This window comes from Hoplias malabaricus, chromosome 3 (genome assembly GCF_029633855.1).
Source record: "Hoplias malabaricus isolate fHopMal1 chromosome 3, fHopMal1.hap1, whole genome shotgun sequence".
Classification (NCBI taxonomy): Eukaryota; Metazoa; Chordata; class Actinopteri; order Characiformes; family Erythrinidae; genus Hoplias; species Hoplias malabaricus.
The window spans coordinates 27785256-27798407 of NC_089802.1; the positions used below are offsets into that span (position 1 = coordinate 27785256).

At 43.9% G+C, this 13152-nt stretch overlaps 1 protein-coding gene across 10 annotated transcripts in view; it reads right to left on the minus strand.

Moving 5' to 3' along the window:
- tanc2b (tetratricopeptide repeat, ankyrin repeat and coiled-coil containing 2b) overlaps positions 1-13152 on the minus strand; it is a 105203-nt gene that overhangs the window by 36262 nt on the left and 55789 nt on the right. For 8 of the 10 annotated variants that reach the window (XM_066662730.1, XM_066662729.1, XM_066662728.1 and 5 more), the window contains one exon: positions 2547-2663. The exons of 1 other annotated variant lie outside the window; for it this stretch is intronic. In XM_066662730.1, the coding sequence (XP_066518827.1) occupies positions 2547-2663 (117 nt within the window). Of the gene's footprint in view, positions 1-2546; positions 2664-3100; positions 3198-13152 lie in introns of those variants that run through there. One more of the 10 variants, XM_066662731.1, reaches the window with a different exon arrangement.

Sequence of the window (13152 nt, forward strand, 5' to 3'; positions counted from 1 at the left end):
GTCCAACATTTCTACCTTTAAATCACATATACCTAACATTATCAACATTCTGCACTTCACACTCCTTTAGATTTCAGTGTAAAACATACAACTCTCAAATTTCTTTTTGCAAAACAAGACACAACAGTAAACTCTGATGTAATGAATTAATAAAATTATTTAAAAAAATGTACTTACAAAATAAAACGTGTTCAGAAGAGCACTTTATTATTCAGACTGTTCTGTTTACTCACGTAATCTCAATTCCTCAATCCAGAAATAGCTTTAGTTAGACTGGCTGAACAGCGTTGCTCTGAGTGTGTGAGTGTCTGATAGCATCTACACTCTTAAATGGCATAGCAGATCACACAAAACAAATCACATGGATACTGATGACATCAAAAGCCTTATTATCTCTCAGCCGCACCCTGAAACATCCTTCTGTTTCTCCACTGCCTCGTCAGGCTCAGGCACACACTGTTCCAGCAGAAAGGAGACGCTTGGAGGAAAAAATCCACCTCCTGTCCCACTGTCTTTTACTGGAGCTATGAGGCTAATGAAGCTAACAAGCAACAGTTAGCATCATGCTAACCATGAGACTATAGCAGCCCACATTTACTCAGCAGAGTCCAGCTGCTGAAGAGATATTCTTTAAATGAACAGTGCTCTGTTCTAGAGTCACAGCAGTGGACAGTGGAGGTGAATGGAAGCAGACGTCCTCCTCTAAAAGCCCCTCACAGAAAGGTTCCATTCACCTCCACTATAAAGGAGTCTGCATCCTCAAGTCTCACTATAATCCACCGCTTCAATTTTCAACAGCTCCAAGAGCTGTAACCTCACAACCAAACACATCCATGTTCTGAACACTGCTACAGTTGCTAATACTGAACTGTGCTAATACACTTCATTCCATGTTTGCATCAGGTGTACAATTAAGTGTACAAAGCATTTTTGTGTAACGTATAATTCATTCATTCATTGTTTGTAGCCCTTATCCAGTTAAAGCCGGCGGTGGGTTCTACTTGGAATCACTGGGCGCAAAGTGAGATCACACCCTGGAGGGGGCGCCAGTCCTTCAGAGGGCGACACACACTCACACCTACGGACACTTTTGAGTCTCCAATCCACCTACAAATGTTTGTTTTTGGACGTGCCGCCCCCTTATCATTTTATTCAACAAAAATCACCTAAACCTGAAGCAGTGTGAAGAGTGAAGAGTTTATTGGGCGCTGCATTCGTTCTGAACTCCATCAGGAAAAAGCTGCAGAAGACTGTGATGGATGGGTTCTGTTCTTGGGGATAATACTGTGTCCAAAAGTCTGTGTGAGTGTTGGTTTAGACCATTTACTGATGGATTTAGTGTTAGAGTCAGGAACGCAGCACAATAATACTTCTTTTTTTAAATTTTGTTGAATAAAATTACAACTGTATATACACACACACACACACACACACACTACAGCCTCAGTCATAAAAGAAAGGATAGAAGGATGTTGTGTGTCAGTGTGTGGGGATGAGTCTATGTATAGACCACCTCCCTGCCCACACAATCTCTCTTTCTCTCTCTCTCCCTCTCTCTCTCTCTCTCTCTCTAAACGTGATCCTCCAATAAACTGAAGAGTCAGGTGTGACCAACCGAAAAACAGCTTGACCACCCCCCCCCTTTTTTCTTTTTTTCATCCTTCTCTCTTCCCTCCATGTCTCTCTCTCTCTGTTGCTCTATCTCTCTCTTCATCCTTCCATTTCTGTGCTGCTGGGGTGGGGGGGGACAGATTGTTGCTATGGCAACAGGCTGTGCTGTAATGTGTAGAGTTTCCTATGCTACCAAGAGAGAAAGAGAGATAGAGAGAGAGAGACAGGAAGAGGTACACAGAGGTATTCAGAGAGAGAGAGGGGGAGAGAGACAGAGGGAGAGGGAGAGTGGGTGAGAGAGAGACAGAGACAGGGAGAGAGACAGACAGAGGGAGAAGGAAAGAGACAGGGAGAGAGAGAGGACAGGAGAGGGGTATAATGTAGTTTTTAACAACAATGCTCTCTAGGGTTTGATGCCCATCTCGGGTGGGAGAACTACTCTACACCAGTAAGAGTCCCTGCTGGCTCCTAAAGACACCTTCTTCCTCTGTGTTTATAAAGATATGTACTGATGTCGCCCTCTTGTGGAGAATCTTCAGCCTGCTAAACATGAGAGAGTTCAAATTCGTGATTAGAGAGAGAAAGTGTCTCTGCCCTGGCGGCTGAGTCATGAGTGTAAATGGAGACAATCATTACACAGACACACACACACACAACAGTCTGTAATACAGTGTCCTACAGTACCAGTTTAAAGGGGCATTTCACAGAATTTTCATTATTTCCCGTACTGTAACATATACTATATATCATAAATATATATAAGATGTAAACAAAGAAAGGCAAAAAAAGAGCAGGAAAAAGAGATGAGAGAGAGAGAGAGAGAGTAAATCTATTAATCTAAGGCTAGTAAATAGGAATATGAATGAAATTCACACAGACAGTGAATGAGTGAATGTGTGAATGAGTGAGTGAAGGGGGGTCCGGCCGGTTCTTACCGGGCCGTTGGGGGTCCGGATGGTGGTTTCGGCCGGAGGGAGGGGTGAGGGTTGTGGAGCTGAAAGCAGACTCGGGGATACGGGGGCTCTCCACAAACTTAGCTTTCCGCACCGGAGCTGAGAGCACACACACACACACACACACACACACATATATAGAGAGCATGACTCATGGAGGGGTCAGGGTCAAGATGTGGACATAAACATACATCACAACATATGATACATAACAACAGACGGTGTAGTAGCGCCACCTTAAGTTCTCTCTGTGAAATACAGCTGAACTAACAGTTGCTAATCGCACATGTGCCTTCCAACATTAAGAATCAGTCAGTGAAAATGCCTCTTCTAATCCGGCCCAGTAGTGATCTAAACGCTGTCTCGGTGCTGGAAAACTTCTCACACCTGCGAAAACAATCGCCAGAACCTTCAGCTCTTACTTCCATTATTCTTTCCTTTCACTGGCACTGCAATTTAATAAAAGCCAACTGATCACCTCAAATAGAAAAAAAAATAAGTTAATCAAAGGAAAGTGTCCCATCTCTGTGACTCACCGCAGAGACAGCACAGAGCTGAATGGACGGATCCTGAGTCAGCGATATTCCACTGACGCCACTCGATCTCAACTAAACAGAGTCTAAATCACTGCGCAGTGACACTTTCAGACATCCAATCTCACACTCTCTCTGTCTTTCTTACTCTCACACACACACACACACACACACACACACACACACACACACACACACACACACACACACAGGGTGACTTTAAAGCTGTGGAGCTGTTTGTGGGGATGGCTTTAAAATGTCTCTAATATTTGTGGACAGAGCCGTATTGTACATTACGCTCAGCCTCGGAAACATCTGTTCTGTCTTCAGCGGCATGGAACAACTGGCCCACGTGTGTGTGTGTGTGTGTGTGGTGGGGGTCATTTAAGGACAAGCACAGTGTGCATTGTGTCTTCACTCTGGAACAGCTGACCTCATTTGACCTTATTGGTTGGTTAAAAGTCCACATGTAATTTTCCAGGTATTATAATTAGAATCAGGCTCTACACAAGAGGTGGCAACACTCCTGTGAGGATTTGATAGCATTCAGCATTAAGACGTCGTCAGTACCGGGTAAAGGCATGCTGGCATCTGCCTGGTGACTGCCGCTTCTGCCTGTGTGTCACTCGTGATTTGTTTGTTCAGTCATTTTGTGAGTGACCTGAGTGTGGTGGGGTTTTCTCCATTGCTACTGTCTCACAGTTGCCTGCCTGTCTTCGCTGCCCTGTCCACTAGGACTGTAGACCGAGAAGCCTGCTGCCGTAGCCTGTACCCGGTGTCCTGCTGTGGCTGCTGCTGGCTTTCCCTGGTGTCGACCGAGGGAATGTTTGCTAACAGGAGGAGGTGAGGAGTGTGTCCCTGTGTCGGTACTCTGCAGTGAGATGGTTTTTCAGGTGCTGCTGACTGTGGCTAGTGACCCGTGGACTCTGCTGCTGTGTCAATGGTGGTCCATATCCATATACTGGCCGCTACAAATCTGCTACTATTTACAATGACTTTGAATTCTTGCTTTACCTTGCCAATGCTGGAGGCTTCAGACCATCTCTCTTAGTGCACACTTAGCATGGAGCTTGGTGAATGTAGGCTCATGTGCAGCTGCTCCAGAATCACTCTCCCCCAGCAGATAATTTCAGAGGTCGGCTTGATGGATGTTTGCAACAATATGAGAGTTTAATGGAAGCATAAACACACAGATTTGATTTGCGAGTGTTTATGTATGTGCAGGTCTCAAGTGTGAACGATGAGGTACGTGGAAACTTCATCAAAACTGTCCTAAAGAGATTTACAACTGTACAAACACGCTTCTGCAGCATCCTGCATCCAGCGACTCGTGTCTGATCTCAGTATCAGTATGAGACTAGTAAAGAAGTAAAATATCAGTATACACACCACGACTTACACAAAACCACAGCTTTCATTTCAGTGTAGCTTTTAAATGACCAGCAGCCCACCAGCAGATCCATATATTCATTACACAATTCTATAATCGACGAGAAAACGAGTTAATTAAAGAAAACACCTTTATGAACTTTGATCACACTGTAGTCCACGCAGTTACTGAATAACAGACAGAAACACAGTGCTGTTCAGATCACAGGGAACAGAGAATCTGAGCATTTTCACATTAGAAAACATTCTAGGAGCTTTACTTTGGCCAAAGACACACTTCATAACCTGCACTCACTGCAGGAAGAACTACTCCCAGGAGTAAAGGATAAACTCTGATGCCTCACATGAACTCTGAAGAAATTCTAGAGAAACTTAGGAGTATTGGGTCTGGAGTTCATACATGCAGTGCACATCAGGAGGTTTTCTGCATCAAACAGGAAAACAAGCAGGAAATTAAACACGTGATTTAGACGTGGGGGCGGAGCCTGTGCAGCGCATGCAGGAGAAACTCCGGAACATTTCCGGCTCTGTTCTCACATGCGCTGACTTCACACTGAGTCTTTACCAGGGCACGAGGAGGATAGAGAGGAAACAGGATCCAGAAGAAGCCACTTAGAACAACATTTCAGAGAAATCAAGACTCAAAAGAACCACTGATGGGAACTAGGAAACATTGAGAGGAACCAAGATGTAGAATCACTCTGAGACTAACCAAGAAACCATTGAGAGAAACTGAACTCAGAAGGAGAATTAAATATTTCAGACAAGTCATTCAAACAGTCCAGCGCTGAGGTCTTTACACGCCTCCAGCAGACTGTCGTCATTGGGCATGTTGGCTGAATTTCTGTCTCAACACTGGATGAATCTCACACTCCAAAGCCCTGGTGATGCGTGTGATTATAATCCACAGTCTCCCCTCTCTCCACATCACAGCAGGTTCATCTTCACCAGAGAAGAACCAAGAGAATTCTGAATAAACCCAGCGCTTCTGACGTGTCTTGTACTTTGTGGAGTTCCACAGCAATGGAGGTGACATGATGGATGAGGGTGAGCTTATCTAGAACACGGACGAGTGCAGGAGCTTGTTGAGCGGTTGTAAAGGGAAGAATGGCTTTTTGTGTTTTTGTTTAATAAACATCGTTATTCCGCTCCAAATCTGTTTTTTTAAAAAACGTCTTTGACTCCAACTCCTCCCAGAGGCCCTGGACAGAGCTCTGTCTCTCAAGAGAACACAGTTCCACTGATCTGCTGCTTCGCTGCCCAAAACAGGAGGGCTTTATACGCCTCTAGCCCACAATTTTCTTTGGGCTTGGTGACATTAGGCTCAAGTGCCGCTGCTCAAAGCCGGTCTGTGGTCCAGAACTCATCGTCCTACCATCATATCCTGGTCTCACTTGTGTTTATGTCGCCAGAATACCATCCAATCCTCACAGAAATATTCCAGGAGCTGGTGTGAAGCCCTCACAGATGGGCCACTGCTGGAAAAAGGGGCAAATGTTCAATAAACACCCTTCATTTATGAAGAGAAAAAAGAGAAGCAGGTGTCCACAAACTTTTGGTCATATGGTGTACTACAGTACACATGCTGCACAGAGGAGACACAGGGACGTCTGTGTGTTATCACCAAACAGCCTGCACCTTTCTGCAACATGAACACACACACACACACACACACACACACACACACACAACACATATCAGGCACAACAAGCTGGTGAACGTGCAGCCCACATCACCATGACAACCAGGGTGAGAACGTGATCACCAGCAGGTCCTTGTGCACCTTCTCTGGATAAACATTCATTTACAGACCTAACATGCCTCTCTCTCTCTCTCTCACACACACACACACACACACACACACACACACACACACACACACACACACACACACACACACACACACACACACACACACACACACACACACACACACACACACACACACACACACACACACACACACACACAGTGCTTAGTCCTACTACAGAGAGCCAATCAGAGTGGACACCTCTCAGAGGCTTCATCACAGCTGAGTGTCTATATTAATAAAGCCCATGGGTCACACATGAGCATGAGGTCAGAAAGCAGCAGCTCTCCACAAGCATCTACTCTGTGGGTGGGGGATAAATTGGAAATTATATAAAGAATCTACAAAGTTTGCTGTTTACAACATGTACCACAGCATTAATTCATGGCAAAGTGGTTTATTTGCAAAAGGTTTGAATGGTTAAAATGTATAATACGAATTATGCACCCTATTAAACCATCAGTTCTTAAACTGCGGGTTGTGACTGCTTGGTGAGTCGGCAAGAACCACCCCATCCCCCACCCCCAGAAAAAAGAAAAACCATAAATCAACTGTCTTTGCCAATGTTAATATTTTTAAACTAACTTTAAAATCGAGTGCTGAACTGATGACAGTTCCCTCTAATGACCGTCAGTCAGTGACAGATGCTGTAAATTATGTGTACTGATATACTGAAAATGGGTTTAAAACTCATATCGTTGCTATTGAAATATTTATATTGCGATATATATATTGATTTATTATTGATATATATTGAATTTTTGTCCAGCCCTAACCTAATTGTCTGCGTAATTCATTTTTTCAGTACTGTACTGAAATCATCAAGAGGTAGTGGAGGGAGTTGGGGGGGGGGGGTTCCTACCCTCCTCCAATAGTTACATAGTAAAGTTTCTTCAGGCTGAGCCCTTTGTTGATTAGTAACAACAGAGACTCTACTCTACTCTTCCTATTACAGCTCAGTGAAGCATCACACTGATTTTGGAGCTGTAATTGTAAGGCAATAACATTGCATAGAGTTACTTTAAGGTGTTAGGGCATAATAAAAAGCACACTTAAGCTATAATGGCTGTGTCTAGCGACCTCCCTTTGATGCCCATTACAATACAGAGGTAGTTCTGGGGCTGTGATCCATGATACTGGAAATAAATGAACACACCATGGGTCTGTTTGTTTGTATCTACCCATAATAAAAAGTAATTAACCAAGCATTAACTCTGTAATGTCCGTAATGTTTGGGCATGAGTCACTAGACAGAGAGGGCGAAGTGGTGGGCCGCAGCACACTGAGCTCTGATGTGCTGATGCAGTATTTAAGGCGGAACTGGGAGATGGTTACAGCGCAGGGTGAAGAAGGGTGAGTGTGGAAAGCGCCTGCCAGGGCCTGGCTGTGATTAAAAGAAAGAACAGTGAGAAATAGTGGAATGATCGTTTGGAGCCAGATCCCATTGGTTTAATTATTAAAACATTCTGGGGCTGAAACCGTCCTGATGGGCTTCCGATTCCACTCACACATTTCAGAAAGTGTCACGGCTGAATCAGATTTTACTGTAGACACTGGACACATCTCTGTTAAAATACTAGCCACAGCCATAACATTAACACCACTCACTGTCCACCACCACAGGGTGAAAGAGGGGTTAACAAAGTATGCAGAGGAACAGATGGACGGTAGTGTGTAACTGTAGAACTATGCAGTGCTCCGGTGTGGTCAGTGGCGCTGAGGGAATGGACAGAGTGTAGAAACAAGGGGGTGGTCATAATGTTACGGCTGATCAGTGTATACGCTGATACCTTAAGGCGCTTTTGTGAATCAGAAATGCCAATGTGAACCGTAACCACATCAGAAAGTGAAGTGAATCAGAACTTCCAAACCCAGTGTGAACACAAGCGCACAAAACAAGATGCTTCTCGCCATCGCACATATGAGCCAAAAGACGGCCAAAGGGAAGGTGTAAGGAATGCGATCTCTCATACACCCACCAAGAGAGTCCAGAACACACACACACACACACACACACACACAGTAGCACTAGTATTAGCTGAGGAGAGAGATGTAACACACTGGTAATCCCACTGCTCTGTTTTGTAAGCAAGTCATTATCAAGTCTATTAATAGCACACTGCAGATCTCTCTCTCTCTCCATCTCTCCCTCTCTCTCTGGTCTGAAATTGTCTTCACTTCTCCATGTTCCCTTGGAAAAGCAGAATTTGATTTAAATGTGATTCAATGCTATTCAAATCCATTTAAATCCAATCCAGTCTCCCTCTCTCCACCAGCACAGAGCAGCTCTCAGTCCCACTCACAGCCCGGGCAGCGTTTTACTTCAGATGATGAGGACCTTCAAAGTAAAATGGAGGCAGTAGAGCAGAGCCACTCTATAAGCTTTCTACCATCAGTTGTTATAGTAGAGGGATCATCAGTCACCTCTGAACTGCTAATTACAAACACATTCCTCAATACTTGGATGAAACTGGGACAAACAGCTGTGGACTGCTCCACAGTGACGTTCTCTAATGTTCTGCTCATGTTTTAGCAGTTTTAATTTTTAGTCGTTTAAGGGTCTGCAGTTAATACGGTAACATGGTAATAATGCTCTAAATCACAAGTGTGTGCGCTGATGCAAATAAATATGGAAAAGTAAAACATTATAACAGATTTTATAAAGATTTTTTAAATTTGAAATTGCACCTCCACCTTTAAACAACCTGTGGTGGGTACCACACAACAAAAAAACACTTTGTATAATATTCAGAAGATATTTCCTCACTATTTGCTGCTCTCTAGTCTCTGCTCTGTAGTGTCAGTAGAAGATTAAAAAAAACAAAGTGGCTCAGTCAGACACACAAGGCTTCCTCTCTCTGCTCATGGCAAAGAGACTTCCAAATGTTGAAAACCACAAACAGAGGTGAGGATATTGCTTTATTCCTGCTCCATGGGTGGGTAAGACTGACATATTTTGCTGTTTTAGATGACTGAGGTAGGAATCCATTCTAAATTCAGGAGAGCGCTAACCATATGAAAGTAAACAAAAGCGAAGACGTAAAAAAACGTAAGCGAAAGTGTTACAAAACTAAACAGCTGGAGTTACAAAAAAGAGTTTCTGTAGGATCTCAAACAGCGAATAAAAACTTAAAGACAAGTTACAGTTCAACCGTGCACAAACAAAAGTCGTTTTTCTCCTTAAACACACCATTCCACCGTTAAAAACGCAGAGCTTCTGACCATAAAAAAAACAGAGAGAACTGAAGTAACCCACAATCGTACATGTTACTTTTCAGTGCCATGATTTCTTTATTAATGCACGGCACTGTACTTCACCCAGTTAAACCACACTAATTCTGCTCTATCTGTAATGGGAAGGGTTATTAAATACTGATGAGATTCGCCGTATAAAGAAAGTTTATCATTCTAAAATATATACATCACTATAACGATATCATATCATCATATTCCTCACATCTACAATATCCCAGTTTCTGTCCAAGCTCAGGGACACAACACTGTAAAGATTTAAGGCTGAATATCTGCGTAAGTTTTGATATCATTTAAACAGTAAGTGTGGAAAAGCTGGTATCAGCCGATTTATCACCAAAGCAATATATCGCTCAGATTGTAGAGGAGCGGAGGGTATCCTCTTACAGTTCAGTCAACTCCTCTCTCCCAGCTCCTACACGGAGCATTGTTCTACCCTTCTGTGCTTTGACAGAGCAGGAGCAGGCGCGGAGGTGCTGAGGCGAGATGTGGACAGGTCAGAAGCCCAGTGGCTAATTTAAACAGTGCTACTTTAGAATAAGACTACATTTTTAAAGGTATATACACGCTTTAAAACCTGTATATTAATGGTTATTAATCATGTTGTTAATACAATAAAAGTCCTTAATAATCAGTCATAACACACAGATAGAAAGGGTAACAGTGACCTGTTGTTTGCCAAATAGTGAACCCACATTCATCTACAGTTAAACCTCAGATCTTGCTGAATACTGACCCAGCTGTGTCTCCCCCATCAGCCGACGTTTACCCCGTCTGCTCCAGCACATATTTATTAATAAGTTTATTATGACACTTTCAGTATTAGACAAAAAACTGTCTGTCTCTGTGTTACAAATTATTATTAATGACCTGTAAGGTGTTTACCACCAATTAATAATGTAATAAACATGTGTTAAACCATTTTTAAACCTGGCAACATTTTTCAGACGGCAGAACCTCACGTCTGCTCAGGTTCATCAGTCAGTAAATGAATCTACGTTCCCCTCAGTTCATATTCCGTCTCTAATTATTTCTCTGCATGTAGTGTGATGAATGAACGATGGTTACACCTAAATAGCTCAAATTTACATACGTCAGGACATTATGGATTCGCCTCAACCGCTGTCAACATGCAGCCTCCACCTGGACGAAGCAACAGCAGCCGATCGGAGCCGGTCCCCTCACCACAGACGAGAGGGAGCGACTGAGCCAGGTGAAGATGGGGATGATTAAGAGGCCGGAAGTGACCACAGCGTGACGGTGGCGATCAGGTCGCACCACTGACTCTGGAGCTTTGGCATTTCCTTTCTGAACAGAACAATCCAGAAAGAAAAGAGTGGTCCACACTTGGGTTCCTGTGCTGAGAGACGCCAGAGCTTCTGAGACGTGCCCCCGATTTCACACAGCACACTTCCTCAGGACTTCAGGAGCTTACTGTGTGCTGAAACTCAAGATACTTGAGTTATCTTGAGTCATTATTTTACCAGAGTATTAATATTTTTACTGGAGTGTGAGTTTAGGACACTTCCAACCTCTTGTGCTATAAAAATTCTCTTCCTTTCTGACTGTTTACTGAAATGTATGAAATGAAATGAAATGAAATGCAGCCTCTACATCAGAACTGAATGTACATCTTCGCTTGTGAAGGTTTCAGAAGACACAGAGAAGGAGGAACAGTTCCCCACATTCGCCCAGAGAAGTTTAGAGATATATCACCAAACAGAGGGTTATATAATCCTGTTATATAATCATACGATGCCTTTCGCACTGGTGTGGGTGCACTCTTCTCTGCGATATACAGGTAACTGGAGCAGAGGCTCTTCTCAACACAGATTCCTTCACTGAAAAGTGCTTTTAGAGGGAGTTGTGATTAGCAGAAAAACACTTGTACACTGTGCATTAACATGGGTTTCACACAGACATTGGATCTGGAAACTTGGGCCGTGTCCTTTGTTTAGTAAAATGTGTCCATAGTGACTAGAAGAGATTCAATTCCTACATAAAATAATGTTCTCCTTCCTGACCCCTACTGTAAACATGGTTTTTCCCAGATTGTTACAAGCCTAATATACACCATCATCGCATCTGACTGGCAGCTGGTGTAATTCCTACATTGGCCAGGTAGTGAAGCTTCTGTCCAGAGGATATTTTGGACACAAGACGGAACTCAGAAACAGGGGTTGGTTTAAACAGTCGCAGCTGACCACAACCACCTCAGAACATTGTTTATAAACCCTGTGTCCACTCTCTGTCCACTCCTCCCTCGTTGGTCCACCTTGTAGATGTAAAGTCAGAGACAGTAGCTCATCTGTCGCTGCACAGTGTGTGTCGGTCGTCCTCTAGTCCTTCATCAGTGACACAGGACGCTGTCGGCTGGATGTTTTTGGTCGGTGGACTATTCTCAGTTCAAACACTGAGGGGTTTAAAAACTCCAGCAGCACTGCCGTGTCTGATCCACTCGCACCAGCACAACACACACTAACACACCACCACCGCAGCACTGAGAATGATCCAGCACCACATCACACCTGCTCTGTGGGGGCCCTGAGCGCTGAGGGATGGGGGGAAAGGGGGCTAGCAAAGTATGCAGAGCAACAGACACCAGACTACAGCCTGTAACTGTAGAACTACAAAGTGCAATGTGAGTCTGTGTGATGTGTTATAACCAGTGACGTGTACTGTATGTTACAGAGGACGGCAGCAGCAAACATTGCTTTGTTAGAAATGACCCAGAAAGTGGGCAACTTTTCCTACGATGAACTCATACGTAGAACTGAGGTGGGGCTGAGGGCTGAGGACCATCTGTGTAGAAGGTACAGCATCACAGACCTAACTCTATAAACACACTCCATAAACACAGCGGCCCATTTTCTCTTCACCTGTGGAGCCTGCGCTTGTGGCTTAGCGTCCAAACGGCGCGTCATGTGTGTATGAATAGCTCAGGGGCATTCACACTACACAAATACGTACACAAAGGGGGACCATTCAATAAACACATCATCGATCAGCCCCCGCAGATCAAAACACACAGGTTAGAGCATCTTCCTGACCACACACACACACACACACACACACACACACACACACACACACACAGACAAAGCAGAAGCACATCTCTCACCCACTCTTAGTTCTGATTCATCCGGAGCAAACTGAACGCTTGGTGAAATGATTTCGCCACACACTCCACCACCTCCCACAGGTCCTCCACTTTCGCATTGTTAAGTTTCTGCCTGTCACTTACGGAGCCTTAACGAAGCCCGTTCAGCTCCAGCAAACACAACTAACCTCCAGTTACACACTGCACTAGCAGCTGCTTTGTATTGGCTTCCGCAGAAGAGGTCGGTTCTCACAGGAGGAGCGACACTGAACACATTCCGCCTTCAAATCTCAAGCCTAAAATCCAGCTCTTATTTCAGTTTCAGAAAAATAAATCAACATTTACACCACTATCGCAATTTTGTTTAGAAATATCGTGTGGCTCTAAGTCTACGTGTCCACTACAGCCCACCAACACACACTCTACTGTGACAGAAAACACCTAGCATCATTTATTATTTAAATAAAAGGGACATATTATGAAAAACTCAGTATCTGTATCTAA